This window comes from Staurois parvus, unplaced genomic scaffold (genome assembly GCF_062004578.1).
Source record: "Staurois parvus isolate SC_StPar_1 unplaced genomic scaffold, SC_StPar_1.0 ptg001090l, whole genome shotgun sequence".
NCBI lineage: Eukaryota > Metazoa > Chordata > Amphibia > Anura > Ranidae > Staurois > Staurois parvus.
In genome coordinates this window covers 5,616,657-5,630,941 of record NW_028318886.1, presented here as the reverse complement: position 1 = coordinate 5,630,941, position 14,285 = coordinate 5,616,657, and the positions used below count along the sequence as shown (strand labels likewise).

Below are 14,285 nucleotides of genomic sequence, written 5' to 3'. Positions count from 1 at the left end.
TTTTACTAGAATAGTTAAATATATCATGTATTGAATGTTGCACTTCTGATATGTTGATATTGAAAGAATTTATTTTTATCTGATATATAAACTGCCAGTCTGTCATAATGTGCCAAACATGCATAGATATCCTGCAACCGTCCCAAAACGGTTGTGTTATAGGTAGAATGTGTTGAAATATCTTTGTGATCTTGTTCTCTCCTGCAACTATTATTTAAGATTGCTTTATAGGACAGCATTTGAGCAACTACAAATTTTGTGCAGGGGGAAGTTTAAAGGTTACCAAATTTCTTAGATAGTAATGTTCCATAAAGTGTTACTAAACCCAGGACCCTGCATTCACTGTCTGGTCTCCCACAGTACACAGAACATGGAAATGGAATTATTTTCGTAAATATAAACCGCTAAATACTAATGGTGCACCAAAATGAAAATTCTGGTCCCGAAAACAAAAAATTCAAAATGCACTTGGCCTAAAACCTAAAGTTTTTTAAAAATTAATGTATATTTTTTGGAAAAAAATACACTTTGATTAAAAAACAAATATATACCCCAATTGTTTCGTAAAATATGTAAGAGGATATTACAGCGCGTAAATAGATACCCAACATGTCACGCTTTAAAATTGCTCGTGGAATGGCATGAAACTGCGGTACTTAAAAATCTCCATGGTTGATGTTTTAAAAATTTCTTCAGGTTAGCAATGTGAAGTTACAGAAGAGTTCTAGTGTGAGAATTATTGCTCTTGCTCCGACATTTGTGGTGATACCTCACGTGTGTGGTTTTAACACCATTTACATATGTGGGCATGGCCTACGTATGCGTTCACTACTATGGGGGGACGGGGGCACTATAAACTTTTAAAAAAAATTATTTAATGTTCTTTTGAGTGGGTTTTTTTTTTGGGGGGGGGGGGGGGGGGGTTGCACTGTTCCTTTTAACAAAAATTGTAATTACTTTTATTCCTATCAGAGGAAATGCATGCATCCCTTGTGATGGGAATAATTAGTGACAGGTCCTCTTTATGGAGAGATATGGGGTCAATAAGATCCCACATCTCTCCTCTGCAATGTAAAGCATTATATCAAAAAAAGCATTGATCTAGTGCTTTAAAAAATGCCCGGAACCGACATCACTCCGGTCCGCCAAGGGCATAGAGATGAGGAGATGAGTGGTGGCCATCTTTCCTTCACCTATCTCTATGCCCAGCGCTGGGATCGATGGTTTCTCAGGTAAGACTGAACTACTGAGCATGTGCATGGGACTAAGGATTCAGTCTGTATCAGGTGGACATTTCAACAAGAGGAAGGGCAGAGAAGAAAGGACCAAACAGCCTTTTTACACAATGCAGGATTAACCCCTTAGGTTCCACAGTCAGTATAACAAGCATGCTTTACTGCATATACAGACTGATTTTACTGTTGTGGGTTTAGTAACACTTTAACTGTTCTAAAACATTAAGGGCATTTACAGGAGTGGCAGTCTCTGAAAAGAGGGCAAGTAGAGCAGTAGTCACCAGGCAATTCAGGAGGCAATTCTGCTGCTCTCTCTCAAAATGCTTTGTTTTTGTTTTTTTCTAGCCAAGCAGGGGCTTTAGAAGGGAATAATGCACCTGAACCACAAGCCAAGCATTTGGGTTGTGTCAAAGCCCCATTCACTTCAAAGTCCAATTTAAGAAATCATCACTACGCCATGTTTAAATGAAAAGACAGGACACTTTTATATGGTCACCAACTGTGAAAAGATTTATTTGAACATGGTTTACTGGTGGCATCTTGAATTGGACTTCTGCTTTGACAGCGCCATCCACTATATTACCACTGCAACTTCCTATGACTGGCTCTTTTTGCTATATGGCATGCACTGGACTTCTAGAATTCACTTGAATGTATTGTGTTTAGCGCTGGTACTGCTTGCTGAACACTATTTTCTTGCCAAACATGAACATGGCTATTGGCTATGTTAACTTGTGGCTGAATGGTCTAGGACTGGTAAAATTGCGCCTCAACTATTTTTATCGCTCCCATCTGTGTAAGCGAGGCTTGTAGCAGAAATGTGAAGTTAGCATTTTAAAGAAAACCCACATGTCTGTAGTCTCCTTCATTAGCAGGTACTAGGAAAATAAGGGTCAGCATTTTAAAGTTGAACTCTAACTTAGAGGTACTATTTCCAGACCGTTGATTTCAGCACAAACCTTCCATAAGGTCATATGTGCATTTTCCTTAGCTGTAAAAGCCTCCCTGTGCATAGACACTCAAAAGGCTTGAGACTGCTGCTGAATATTACCATTGGAGCTAATGTCAGCAGCCCCAGTGGACTTGGAGCTGTCACACGAGTGACACATTATAATATTCCCCTTTGCTGCATCTGCAAAAGCTACATAATAGTTTATCTAGCGAGGTGAAAGGATGGGCAGAAGACGTGGGCCAGGACAGGTGGCAATCAGAAACTTCCAGAAGAGAAGGGGGCTGTGCTAGGGTGTTGACTCTTCGTCACATTTTACAGCATTCAAAGGCACTTTGCAAGTGAATAAAAACTTCTAGTAATGAAAAACACTGAAAGTAAGAATTTTACAATTTTTTTTTTTACCTACATTTTGTTAAGTTGATGTGTCTTTAAATATATAAAATGATGCAAGACACTGTTTACATTTATAATAGTAGATCCTAATTTCAAATTGAGCACAATCTATTCACAGTAATTGGTTAGGGGATCTGTATTATGATTTTCAACACGTGTAGAACAAAATTCCTTTAAAGCCATTCAACTTTGTAAAGTCAAAAATCAAGCGCTTACCGAGTCAATGTCATAGTGAGGGCCTTTGTTTTTTACTTTTATTCATTTTGATCAGTTTAATTACATTGAGTGATCATATTGATACTTGTATATTGATACTTGTGTGATCATAACAGAGAAAGATAATGTGCATGGCTAATGCAGGCCTGTGATCAAGCGGTATTGCTTTTAATGTAGAGGATAAGTGAGGTCAGGACCTGGCTGTGCTGTCTGCCAGGCAGGGGTGAGTGAATGCCAAGAGTTGTGTAAAGTATTGCAAATTCTTTGGCTGGTGAAACGGTCCATTCGAAGGTTGTCCATTTTTAGCTGACCGATTGAGTTGAATACTGGCTTTGGTTATCTCAATGGGAGATATCTGCAGAACTGCTGGTTCCTACCAAATGTCATGTTCAGCAGAACAGACCATCATCATCTAGATGTGCACTGATCGATTTTCCTTAGAGGAAACAAACATGACAAGAGTGTGCCACCAGCCCCATCATAAGGCCATGTCACAGTCTACTGCAGGAATATCCTGTGACTGCAGTCTCTAAGAACTAGGCTCTCCGGATTCCAGCCAACATCAAAATACCATTCCTGGTTGAAGTCCGAATTTAACTTGAATGAAGCATTAGGCCAGTAAGAATTTATATATTGGCAATGGGTTAAGCTTTGTATATTTCTTGCTAGAGTTAATGGGCCTTTTTGTTTCTGTCATGTAATCTTGCTACTCCTGCTTAACTTTACATACTGTAAGATAAATATCCAGCAAGAAAAGTGAGAATCCATCTTAGCTGTTACAACATATTGTGATTTGATTTGTGTATTTACAGTAGCTATAGTTTGAAGTTTTTCTTAAAGTGGAATTTTAGTCAGAAAATTAAGTTCTGCCATATCACTTCAGGCTGGTCTCTTTTGCAGGTATAGCTATGTAAAGCATTAAAAATAAGTGCCTATACTGTTTAAAATCCAGTAATATGCTGTCTCTCCCTACTCTGCACATGCTCAGTTGCTCTCCATTTTAGAAATTTTTAGGCACTGATTAATTTCTAGAGGCCGATCTGCTGACAGCTCTAAAGTGGAATTAAACCCTGTTACCTTTTACAGTCAAGGAAGCTGCTTCTGTTTGATCTGCAACTGCCATGCTGCTGCACATATGATTAGTTAGGACACCAGCCATTTGAAGGTTTGACAGTTTGGTTGAGGGCACAAGAAAATGACAGCAATCCCAGCATTCCAGGAATGCAACTGTTTTTTTGAACGATTATATCGATGGGTTTAGTTCTTCTTTATGATTTACTGCTGTTCAGGGGCTCAGAATGTCAGCAAAATGGCAGCCTCCAGCAAGATGAAACAGGAACAATGCTGGAGGCAATTTCTAGCACACACTAAATTTTTGGTAGTATAATTAACGTGGAATGTATGTTCCTTGATAAAGAACATGATTTTTTTTATCAAGTTATTATTGGTAAAGATCCGCTTTAAGTTATGTTACGATCATACAAGGGAATATGACAACTTTTTCAAGATGGAAGTTATTATATAACTTTTTTCATTAATTTTTATGTAGGTGAAAGTTCCAAAGGTAAAGGGTAAGAAGGGCCGTGGGAGACCCAAGAAGTCTGTTCAGAAGTCTATGTATGGGAAGCGAGAGATGGCCTCCAAGAAGCCACTGCTGAGTCCTATTCCAGAGCTGCCTGAGCGTTACCCCACACCTGCCTCTACACGTATGTCTCCTGGTAAGTCGCTGTTCGTTATCGCTATCAGTCATTGTCACTGGAAGGAATTGAAGTGTTTGTACTGTAATGCTAGTCCTACAAACTGAAATTTGTTGACAAAGCAATCATTTCTGTGCAGGTTTTATGCAGTCATTTCATTCATTATCCCTCTTAGTCTCTTCACTTTTCATGAGCTATCAAATGACAGAAATAGTCACTCAGTGGACTAAAAATAATTTAGATATATTGGTACAACATGCACTCTTAAAGATGAAATTATGATTTTAATATGAAATCTGTTATTACGTTTTCAGTTGTATGGCATGAACATGTGTTTTATTCTACCACTCTAATTTAATATTTTTACATATTTTCTTGCAATGCACTCCTTGTACGGAATCTTACTGCAGAACAACTGAAATAATAGATATTTACAATTGTGTTGACTTTTGCGGCCATTCTATGAGTTCTACATTTAACTGGTGAACTTTATATTACAGGTGGTGTCGTAAAAAAGGGACTTAAAAAAAGTATTGTAAAAAGAAAGGTCATTCGTAGAGACAACCGAAATATTGAAAAGAAAAATGTTCATTCTGAAGCAGTGGACTTGTGTTCTGATCCCATGATTCTGAAGTTTGAAGATGTTACTGAAGATTCAGGTTGTCCAGGGAAGGAGTGCTTAGAAGTCAAATATCCCGAATCACTTAGAGATAGTCAAGGACACACAGAACCAGCTGATGTAGTTGCTCAGGTTGGTACCTTAAGCACAAAAGCTGAATGTCCCTTCTCTGCTGAGAAGGAGATGAAACAAAATGAAGAATGCTTATCTGAGCCAGATGAAAGTCTCCCAGAAGATAAGCGCACAACAGAGACAGTGTCTGCTCTGAAGCCACAAAAATCAAAGAGGCGCTCTAGTACACGAAGGCGAGTGTCACAAGCCACCACAGAATTTCAACATGCTGCAAATACAGAAACACCACTAGATCTTTCTGAAACCCTTAATGCGGAACACACTTTAGAGACAATTACTGAGGACCCAAAACCAGAGACAGATTTGTTAGCAGAACACAGAACTCATTCCTTTGAGTTGCCAGTTATTACAGACATAGCCAGTGGGAAAAAAGGTAGACGTTCTTCAAGGAACTACAGCATGTCTGCCATGTTTTGCCCGAGCACTGAACCAAATACCTATACTCAGGATCCTTGTATCGTTTTACCTCAACCTGATGAGAATTCAACCACCTTCACCAGTGAGCCATGTCTGTCCATCGATGAGATCCTGCAGTCTGCTGGGACAGAGAAGAAGGTGAGGCGTAGCATGAGGCTACGCAGAGATTCTGGTGCCAGTGGGTTGTTCTGGGTTCAGGAGAAAACAAGCAGTGAGGGTACCAGCAGACGGAAATCCTTAAGCTCTGCAGTGCAGCCATTGGGGAACTCTAATTTAAACCTGGAAAGTATAACCTGCTCCCCAAACAAGGAGCAACTGAGTATTCAGCAGGTACCTAGTGCAGCTAAAAAGACTCGGAGAAGAACCTTGTGTACCTCCACCCAAGAGAAAATGGCATCTCTCGGTGACACCAAAAGGAGGAGGTCAAATGTTTCTCACAAGGACTCTTATGTTCTATCTGCTGAACCCCAGACATGTCACAGCAACATTATGCTAGATACATAGAAATTGTACAGGTTTGAAGGACTAAACTGGTGTGGGGTAACTCTGATGACTACACTGCCTGATATAGAATTAGAATCCAGTATACCATCCTGTATCTTGGCACTGTATAACATGCACTTGAGGGATGTCCAATACCTGGGCACTGATTGCCCATATGTTTAACTCTCATATAGAATCTGGTTACTCTGTGCTAGAGAATTTTGTCTACCCAATTTCCTATTTAATGTGCCCCAGATTGGTGATATATATTTTGGGTAGATTCTACCAACCCGAACCAGCCATCCGATTCTCCTCTTATTTTGGGTACCACAGAGGTGAAACGTTTGTTCCCTGGTCTGCCTATTTTATACAGACGAAATGAGAGTCCCACTTTGAATATTAGATTTTTATGAACTATACCAACTCACTGCTGTCATGGAAGAACAAAATAATTAGGTGAGAGGAGAAAAAAAAAAAAAAAAAAAGACTGAACGTTTTACTTGGAGCTCTAAGGATGATCTATTCCATGGCAACAGATAACAGGTCAACAAGGCCTTGTTTTAAAGCATTTCTGCTCAAGAATATGTAAATATTTGAATGTCTATAGCCTTGCCACAGTTCTACTATAGGAAGAAGCAGAATTTTAAGCTACATTGGAGAGATCCCATTTGATAAAAAAAAATGATGAACTGTACCAACTCTACAGCATATATCAAACACTTCTATAAATTGATTGAATGGACTGACCCTTGCTGGCCCTTTAAAGGAAGCCTGTGCTGAGAAAATACATTGGCTGCTCCTGTTACTTCTGAAAATTCTAGTCTGGCTTTAATGCCTGTTGAGCTGATGACTCAAAACAAGCATGTAACAAGTGAAAGCAGTACTTTGTAATTTTGGTTGTAGGCGACTGGATTAAAAGCCATAAAAGCTATTCGATCAGCTTGTCCGGCAGTCAGCTAGCATTTTCAAGAGGGTATTTGCTGTCTTACTACAATTTCATCCCATGATTTTTCCCCTGATGCAGTTACTCCTAGTTTTTATTGTTTTCTGGTCTGTGAAGATAAAATTTTGATCTAAATTCTGCATCTTTGTTTCAGTGTTATCTTTTATTATTGTCTGTTCTATTCATTAAATGATAGATTTGTCTTTGTAATTGTCTTGATTTATTAATGTAAATCAACCTGAGCCCACAAATTCTTAGCAACGATGTACACAATATGCCAAAGGTAAAATAGGGGAAAATTTCTAAAAACATTTATTGAACTATAACATTTCTAATGATGAGAATGAGTTCAGACAACACGGCTTTATATATAGTTTTGCAAGTAAGGTTGAAAAAAAAAAGACACATCAAATGCAACCAAAAAGTCAAAATAAATCCAAAACTTGTATATTCAGAACCTGCAACTGATCCAGAGGAAGGCAAAAATATTTTGCACCAGTAGGGGAAAAGCACTCCTTCCTGATCCCCTAATTACCTACTTTTTTTTTTTTCTTTTTAATTCACTGCTGTGTGTAACCTCTGATCCTTGCCCCTTGTCTCTGCTGTCCACACTGGCAGCCTGCAAGTCATCCACTGCTTCTTTGTCCCCCTGCCATGTCAAAAGTACGGATGCAGCTGAGCCCTAGGCTGCACATTAGCCATCTACTAGGTGCTGAGCTGCCGCATATAATGGAGGTCTAGGGAGTCCCCTAAAGGGGACACTTGGCCATGAGTTGGTAGGGGGAGGAGGCACCACACCATTTTTGAAATTTGCAACAAATATCCATTACTACCTGTATGGAGTCTGCATGGCCTCCCTTTGGGTTGTCTTACTGTGCCTGTGTGCACAGCTTTTAAAGCATGCATTGACCTTTTTAACCCACCATCTGCAGCTGCTCATCCACCACAATCCTCCAGGATTTTTCTTGGGCTCCCTTCTGCCTTGCAGTAATATAGCTGCCATTACCTTTCCTACTCCTGCAGAGTTTTGTAAGTACCCCTTGTGGAAAATTCATTCCTAGCTCATTCAGAAGCAACTACCTCTGTATTCAAGGAGGAACCCTAGAAGATGGTGCTCCCCCATGCTTTGCCAGTAGACTGTGCCTCAGCAGCTTCATGTCAAATGCATGGCTAAGGGTCCTCCATCACTCTTAATGAAGTCAGAGGGCATCCAACCTCCAGAGGGCAGGGAAAGAAGAGGCTGATATAACTGTGCAGAGGGCAAGTGAAACTGCTCTTCCATGTCCACTAGACATAAATGACCATTTTAACACTTGCAGTGCCCCACTGCTAGGGAGAGTTTTTAACTTTTCTGGGTTTCAGCTATCAAATCCTGTTAGCTGTCTTCTATAAACTACTAATCTCCCTGAGCTTTAGGTAATGCAGATTAACAAAGGCAGACATGCCTATCGTCCAGCCTGTGTGACAATCATGGCTCTCTCCATAAATACAGCGGAGAAATGATTAGCCTCCAAGGGACAGGAGGTGTGTACCAGGTGAAAATAAAAGAAAACACAAATGCAGGCACCTCATTCAAGGATTGGTAAACTGCAATTTATTACATTTTAGATTTGCTAATAAAGTGAACGGCTTTCACTATATGGCTCATTTACAGTCTATATTCAGGGTGATCCCCCTTAATGTTCTCTTCTCAAGGGACAATAAATGTGGTTCAGTTAATCATAGCTATAATGCCAATTCATAAAGAAGAGTAGGTATTGATATTTTGCTCCCTGTGGAACACCTCAGTGTTTACTGTGTTTATATTTTAAAAAGAAGTCAAACACAAGCAGCAGTATAGAGCAGCCAGGGTTCCTCCAAAGATTACTAGGGGTTCCTTTCAGCTACCTTAGATTGTACACCCCTTGAGGGTTAGGGACTGATGTGAATGTACAATATATATGTAAAGTGCTGCATAAATTGATGGCGCTATATAAGTACCTGTAATAAATAAATAATGGTTGATTGACCCACCAATTGATGGTGTTCTCTATATATTTCAAAGCTAGCAGCAGGGTACTAATGAACTTTTTGGCTATCAGTAAGAGTGACATCCTGACCACCACTGTAAGGCATTTTTCCCACTGACCCCCAGTGAACTGGTTTTATCAAGGGTACCCCAAGGCCTGAACCTTTATTGTAAGGGCTCCTCTAGGGTAAAAAGACTATTGTAGATCTTGGGCTGTCAAACCTAGTACTCTGCATAATGCTGCAGAGAGTACTCTGACTAGATAGGTCTTTGTAAGATGACATGATTGGCCTCTTAAACTTTTTTAGTTTTGTAATTTTTGTATGAATGGTGCTTTGCATATCCCTGTGCTGTATAAGGGGTTTGGGTTTATCTTTAAAGCAGAATTGCTATTATATCAAGTGTGTGTGTGTGTCACACGCCCATGAACTCTAATAGCATCCCAGTCTTAGTACGTAGAGTTCAATATTTAGTTGGCCCACCCTTTGCAGTTATAACCGCTTCAACTCTTCTGGGAAGGCTGTCCACAAGGTTTAGGAGTGTGTCTATGGGAATGTTTGACCTCACATTTGTGAGGTCAGGCACTGATGTTAGAGGAGAAGGCCTGGCTCGCAGTCTCTGCTCTAATTAATCGCAAAGGTGTTCTACCAGGTTGAGGTCAGGACTCTGTGCAGGCCAGTCAAGTTCCTCCATCCCAAACTCACTCATCCATGTCTTTATGGACCTTGCGTTGTGCACTGGTGTGCCATCCCCAAACTGTTCCCACAAAGTTGGGAGCATGAAATTGTCCAAAATGTCTTGGTATGCTGATTCCTTAAGAGTTCCCTTTCTTAGAACTAGAGGGCCAAGCCCAACCCCTGATAAACAACCCCACACCATAATTCCCCCTCCACCAAACTTTACACTTGGCACAATGCAGTCAGGCAAGTACTGTTCTCCTGGCAACCACCAAATCCAAAGAAGCGTGATTCATCACTCCAGAGAACATGTCTCCACTGCTCTAGAGCCCAGTGCTGTTGTGCTTTACACCATTGTATCTGATGCTTTGCATTGCACTTGGTGCTGTAAAGCTTGGATGCAGCTGCTTGGCCATGGAAACTCATTCCATGAAGCTCTCTACGCACTGTCGTTGTGCTAATCTGAAGGCCACATGAAGTTTGGAGGTCTTTAGCTATTGACTCTGCAGACAGTTGGCGACTTGTGTGCACTCTGCGCTGACCCCGCTCTGTCATTTTACGTGGCCTACCTCTTTATGGCTGTTACCAGTTTCTTCCATTTTGTATAATACCACTAACAGTTGGCCGTGGAATATTTAGTAGCAATAAAATTTCATGGATGGACTGATTGCACAGGTGGCAACATATCACGGTACCACACTTGAATTCACTGGACTCCTGACAGTGACCCATTCTTTCACAAATGTTTGTAGAATCAGTCCATGCCTAGGTGCTTGATTTTATACATCTGTGGCCATGGAGGTGATTGGAACACCTGAATCAAATGATTTGGAGGGGCGTCCCAATCCTTTTAGCAATATAGTGTACCCCTTACAGGGCCCAATGATTTGGTTCCAAGGTTGTTCCCCAGTAAGTGCTCTTGCAGCCAGGCGCACATTTTGTCAATCTTCTGGCTCGATGACTAGTCTAGGAGTATAACCATGGGATGCTCCAGCAATGTTTGGTAATTTGAGGAAACTTGTCTCAAAGTTTCCTAGCACAGTCCTTGCAGCAGCACATAATGGGCTGATATATAAAGGGACACCATATAAAATGTCCACTTTTAAGCACAAGCTGACTGATGTAAGAGGGATTGCAGCAGTACACAGTCACCTGGGATCTCGCACACCAGTCTGTATTAACTAATGCCCTTGGATAGTTGGATACCTTCTACTGATATCTGCCAGACATATCTCCTGTGAATTCATTAGACCAGATCTCTAAAAAGAAGTCCCTTAGCTCCAGTAGAGTTCAGTCGAATAGGTCCCTCGGCTAGCATAGCTAGGAGCAAATGAAAAGCCACAGCTGGACTGCCCAGAAGGGAAAGAGCCCTTCAGGCTCGCATCTTCTGGACAAGACCACCACCCCCACCTACTCCAGCCCTCAGACTATTTATGCTCCTTCCCAGCCATCTACTGGGAATTCTCCCCCCAGGATTGACAAACCACATAAATATTCAGGCTGCTGATTTGACTCTGCCAGCCCACTACGTTTCAGAACTCTCCAGAAGGCAAGTTCATCCCCCACAGTTTTTACCTTTTGTACCACTAGCCCCTCCGTCTTAGAGTGTAAGCTCCAAGGAGCAGGGCCCTCCTAACCCTCTTGTATTGTTGCTGTATTGTCTCCCTTTTATATTGTAAAGCATTGAGCAAACTGTTGGAGCTATATAAATCCTGTATAATAATAATAAAACCTGCAACCAGCGAGACACAGGACAGCCCAAAATAATCATAGGCTGCTTAACTGATTACAGTGGCGCTAAATAACTAAATTTACCTACCATAAATAGCAACCCATCTAGGAACGTGCTACACAAAATAAAAATCGGGTTCCTTTAACCACTTGCCAACCGCGCTATAGCCGAATGAAGGCTACAGCATGGTTGTCCAGTCCTGGGAGGACGTCATGACATCCTCCCAGAACGCGCCCTCCCGGCGATCTCCATGATCTGGTCAGCTGATCATGTGATGTGGTAAAAGGCCAATCACAATGGTCTTTTACCACGTGATCAGCTGCGTCCAATTATACAGCAGATCACCGGTAAATGCAGTTGCCGGTTATCAGCTGCACTTTCCTCACGCTATCAAAGTGTGAGGAAAGTACTGCTGATAACCGGCAATTGTCAGAGGATGGATCGGCACTGATCAGTGCAGCCCATCGTTGCATATCAGTGCAGTCTCATCAACTCACATCAGTGAAGGAGAAAAATTACCTGTTTGCAAAATTTTATAACAGAAACAAAGAAAACCTTTTTTATTCCAATTTTTTGCTCTTTTTTTTGTTTATAGTGCAAAAAGTAAAACACCCAGCAGCAAGTAAATACCATAAATACCACTAAAAGAAAGCTCTATTTGTGAGAAACAAATGATGAAAATTTCATATGGGTACAGTGTTGCATGACCGCACAATTGTCATTCAAAGTGTGACAGCACTGAAAGCTGAAAATTGGCCTGGGCAGGAAGGGGGTATAAGAGCCCAGTAGGCAAGTGGTTAAGGGAACTTTCAATTTCATAAAAAAAAGGGACTTTGTTATACAATTATGTAATTATAGCTGAACAGTTGGATACCTTTGAAATACATATATAGGAACTGGTTTACCTACCATAAGATTTGCAATTCTTTTCAGTCAGTCCTGTGATCCAGACAGTATAGCCATACATTTGACCTCTACTGCGGCAGAAGGATAGCTTGTACAAAACGCTGGATCAAAACTGTCCCCCGAGAGGAATGTTGACAATTACAGCTTAAATTATTACAAATTGATTTGGATGTTCGTGTCAAGCACTGTGGATGACAAGCGGTTTGCTAAAAAAAAAACAAAAAACAATTTGGGGCCTGTATTTCTGATAGCCATGGCCTCTAACCAGTAGGGGCAAGCTAACTAGAGATTTACAATCTGTATACATGAATAACACATGGAGGCAATTGCATGGTTAAATGTTCCTTGGATTGCCTTCCTCTTGTGAATTATTTTCTATAAATGTAAATGGTTTCTTCAGATGTTGCTGAGCAATAGAAAAACTTCATCAGGCCGTCAAGTCTGAGTGAGCTGAATATGCAAGCTTCATTTTCTGGCACCCCCGTACAGGATGGTTAGTATAGCTCTACTTCATAGTAAAGAAACTGCACAAGTATCACTTAAAGTGTTACTGAAGTGTAAGGTGTTGCCCACAACAGTAAAATCAGTCTGTATATGCAGTAAAACATGATTGTTGTACTCACCGTAGACCCTAAGGGGTTAATACTCTGCATTGTGTAAAAAATTGTTTGATCCTGACTTCTTTGATGCTCCCCTTCTTCCTGTGTCCCCCTCTTATCACCTGATAAGACATATCATGTGGAGTCACTCTGCACATGCTCAGTTTGGTGTGTATTGCTAAAGGAGGTTTTTCTTTTCTTTTTTTTGGGAGAGCGCATGTGATCAGCACAGGGACAATCCGCACTATCTAGACAGAGGTCAGGGGTCCTGCATCCTCCTAGAGCAGGAGTTTCCAAACAGCCAGTTTACTGTCCTTCAGACATTTGGGGGGCCAGATTGTGGCCAGTGGGGGTAGAAAATGCCTCAGGTGTGGTGTTCAGTTGCATAGTGCCTGTGGTCAGTAGGAGAAGGCATAGTGCCCCATCATTGGTATTACCGGAATAAATAGTGCCCCATCATTTCCATCCACTGAAACTAATGACTGGGCACTATTCCTCCCACTGATAACAATGATGGGGCACTACTCCATTCACTGAAGCCAATGACGGCACTATTTCTCCCACTAACATCAATGTTGGGGCATTATTCCATCAACTGAAACTAATGACTGGGCACTATTCCTCCCATTGATAGCATAGTGCCCCACCATTGATATTAGTGGGAGGAATAGTGTTCTGTCTTTGGTTTCAGTGAATGGAATAGTGCCCCATCATTAATATTAGTGGGAGCAATAGTGCCCTGTCATTGGTTTCAGTGAATAGAATAGTGCCCCATCATTAATATTAGTGGGAGCAATAGTGCCCTGTCATTGGTTTCAGTGAATGGAATAGTGCCCCATCATTATTAGTGGGAGCAATAGTGCCCTGTCATTGGTTTCAGTGAATGGAATAGTGCCCCATCATTATTAGTGGGAGCAATAGTGCCCTGTCATTGGTTTCAGTGAATGGAATAGTGCCCCATCATTAATATTAGTGGGAGCAATAGTGCCCTGTCATTGGTTTCAGTGAATGGAATCGTGCCCCATCATTAATATTAGTGGGAGCAATAGTGCCCTGTCATTGGTTTCAGTGAATAGAATAGTGCCCCATCATTAATGTTAGTGGGAGCAATAGTGCCCTGTCATTGGTTTCAGTGAATGGAATAGTGCCCCATCATTAATATTAGTGGGAGCAATAGTGCCCTGTCATTGGTTTCAGTGAATAGAATAGTGCCCCATCATTAATATTAGTGGGAGCAATAGTGCCCTGTCATTGGTTTCAGTGAATGGAATAGTGC

At 41.1% G+C, this 14,285-nt stretch overlaps 1 protein-coding gene across 2 annotated transcripts in view; it reads left to right on the top strand.

Moving 5' to 3' along the window:
• The window catches only part of CDCA2 (cell division cycle associated 2), a 35,299-nt gene extending 26,196 nt beyond the window's left edge, over window positions 1–9,103 (top strand). For both annotated transcript variants that reach the window (XM_089658744.1, XM_089658743.1), the window contains exons 12-13: window positions 4,346–4,514; window positions 4,994–9,103. In XM_089658744.1, coding sequence (XP_089514870.1) covers window positions 4,346–4,514; window positions 4,994–6,165 — 1,341 coding nt within the window. In that variant the 3' untranslated portion in view covers window positions 6,166–9,103. The remainder of the gene's footprint in view (window positions 1–4,345; window positions 4,515–4,993) is intronic.
• The last annotated feature ends 5,182 nt before the right edge of the window (window positions 9,104–14,285 follow it).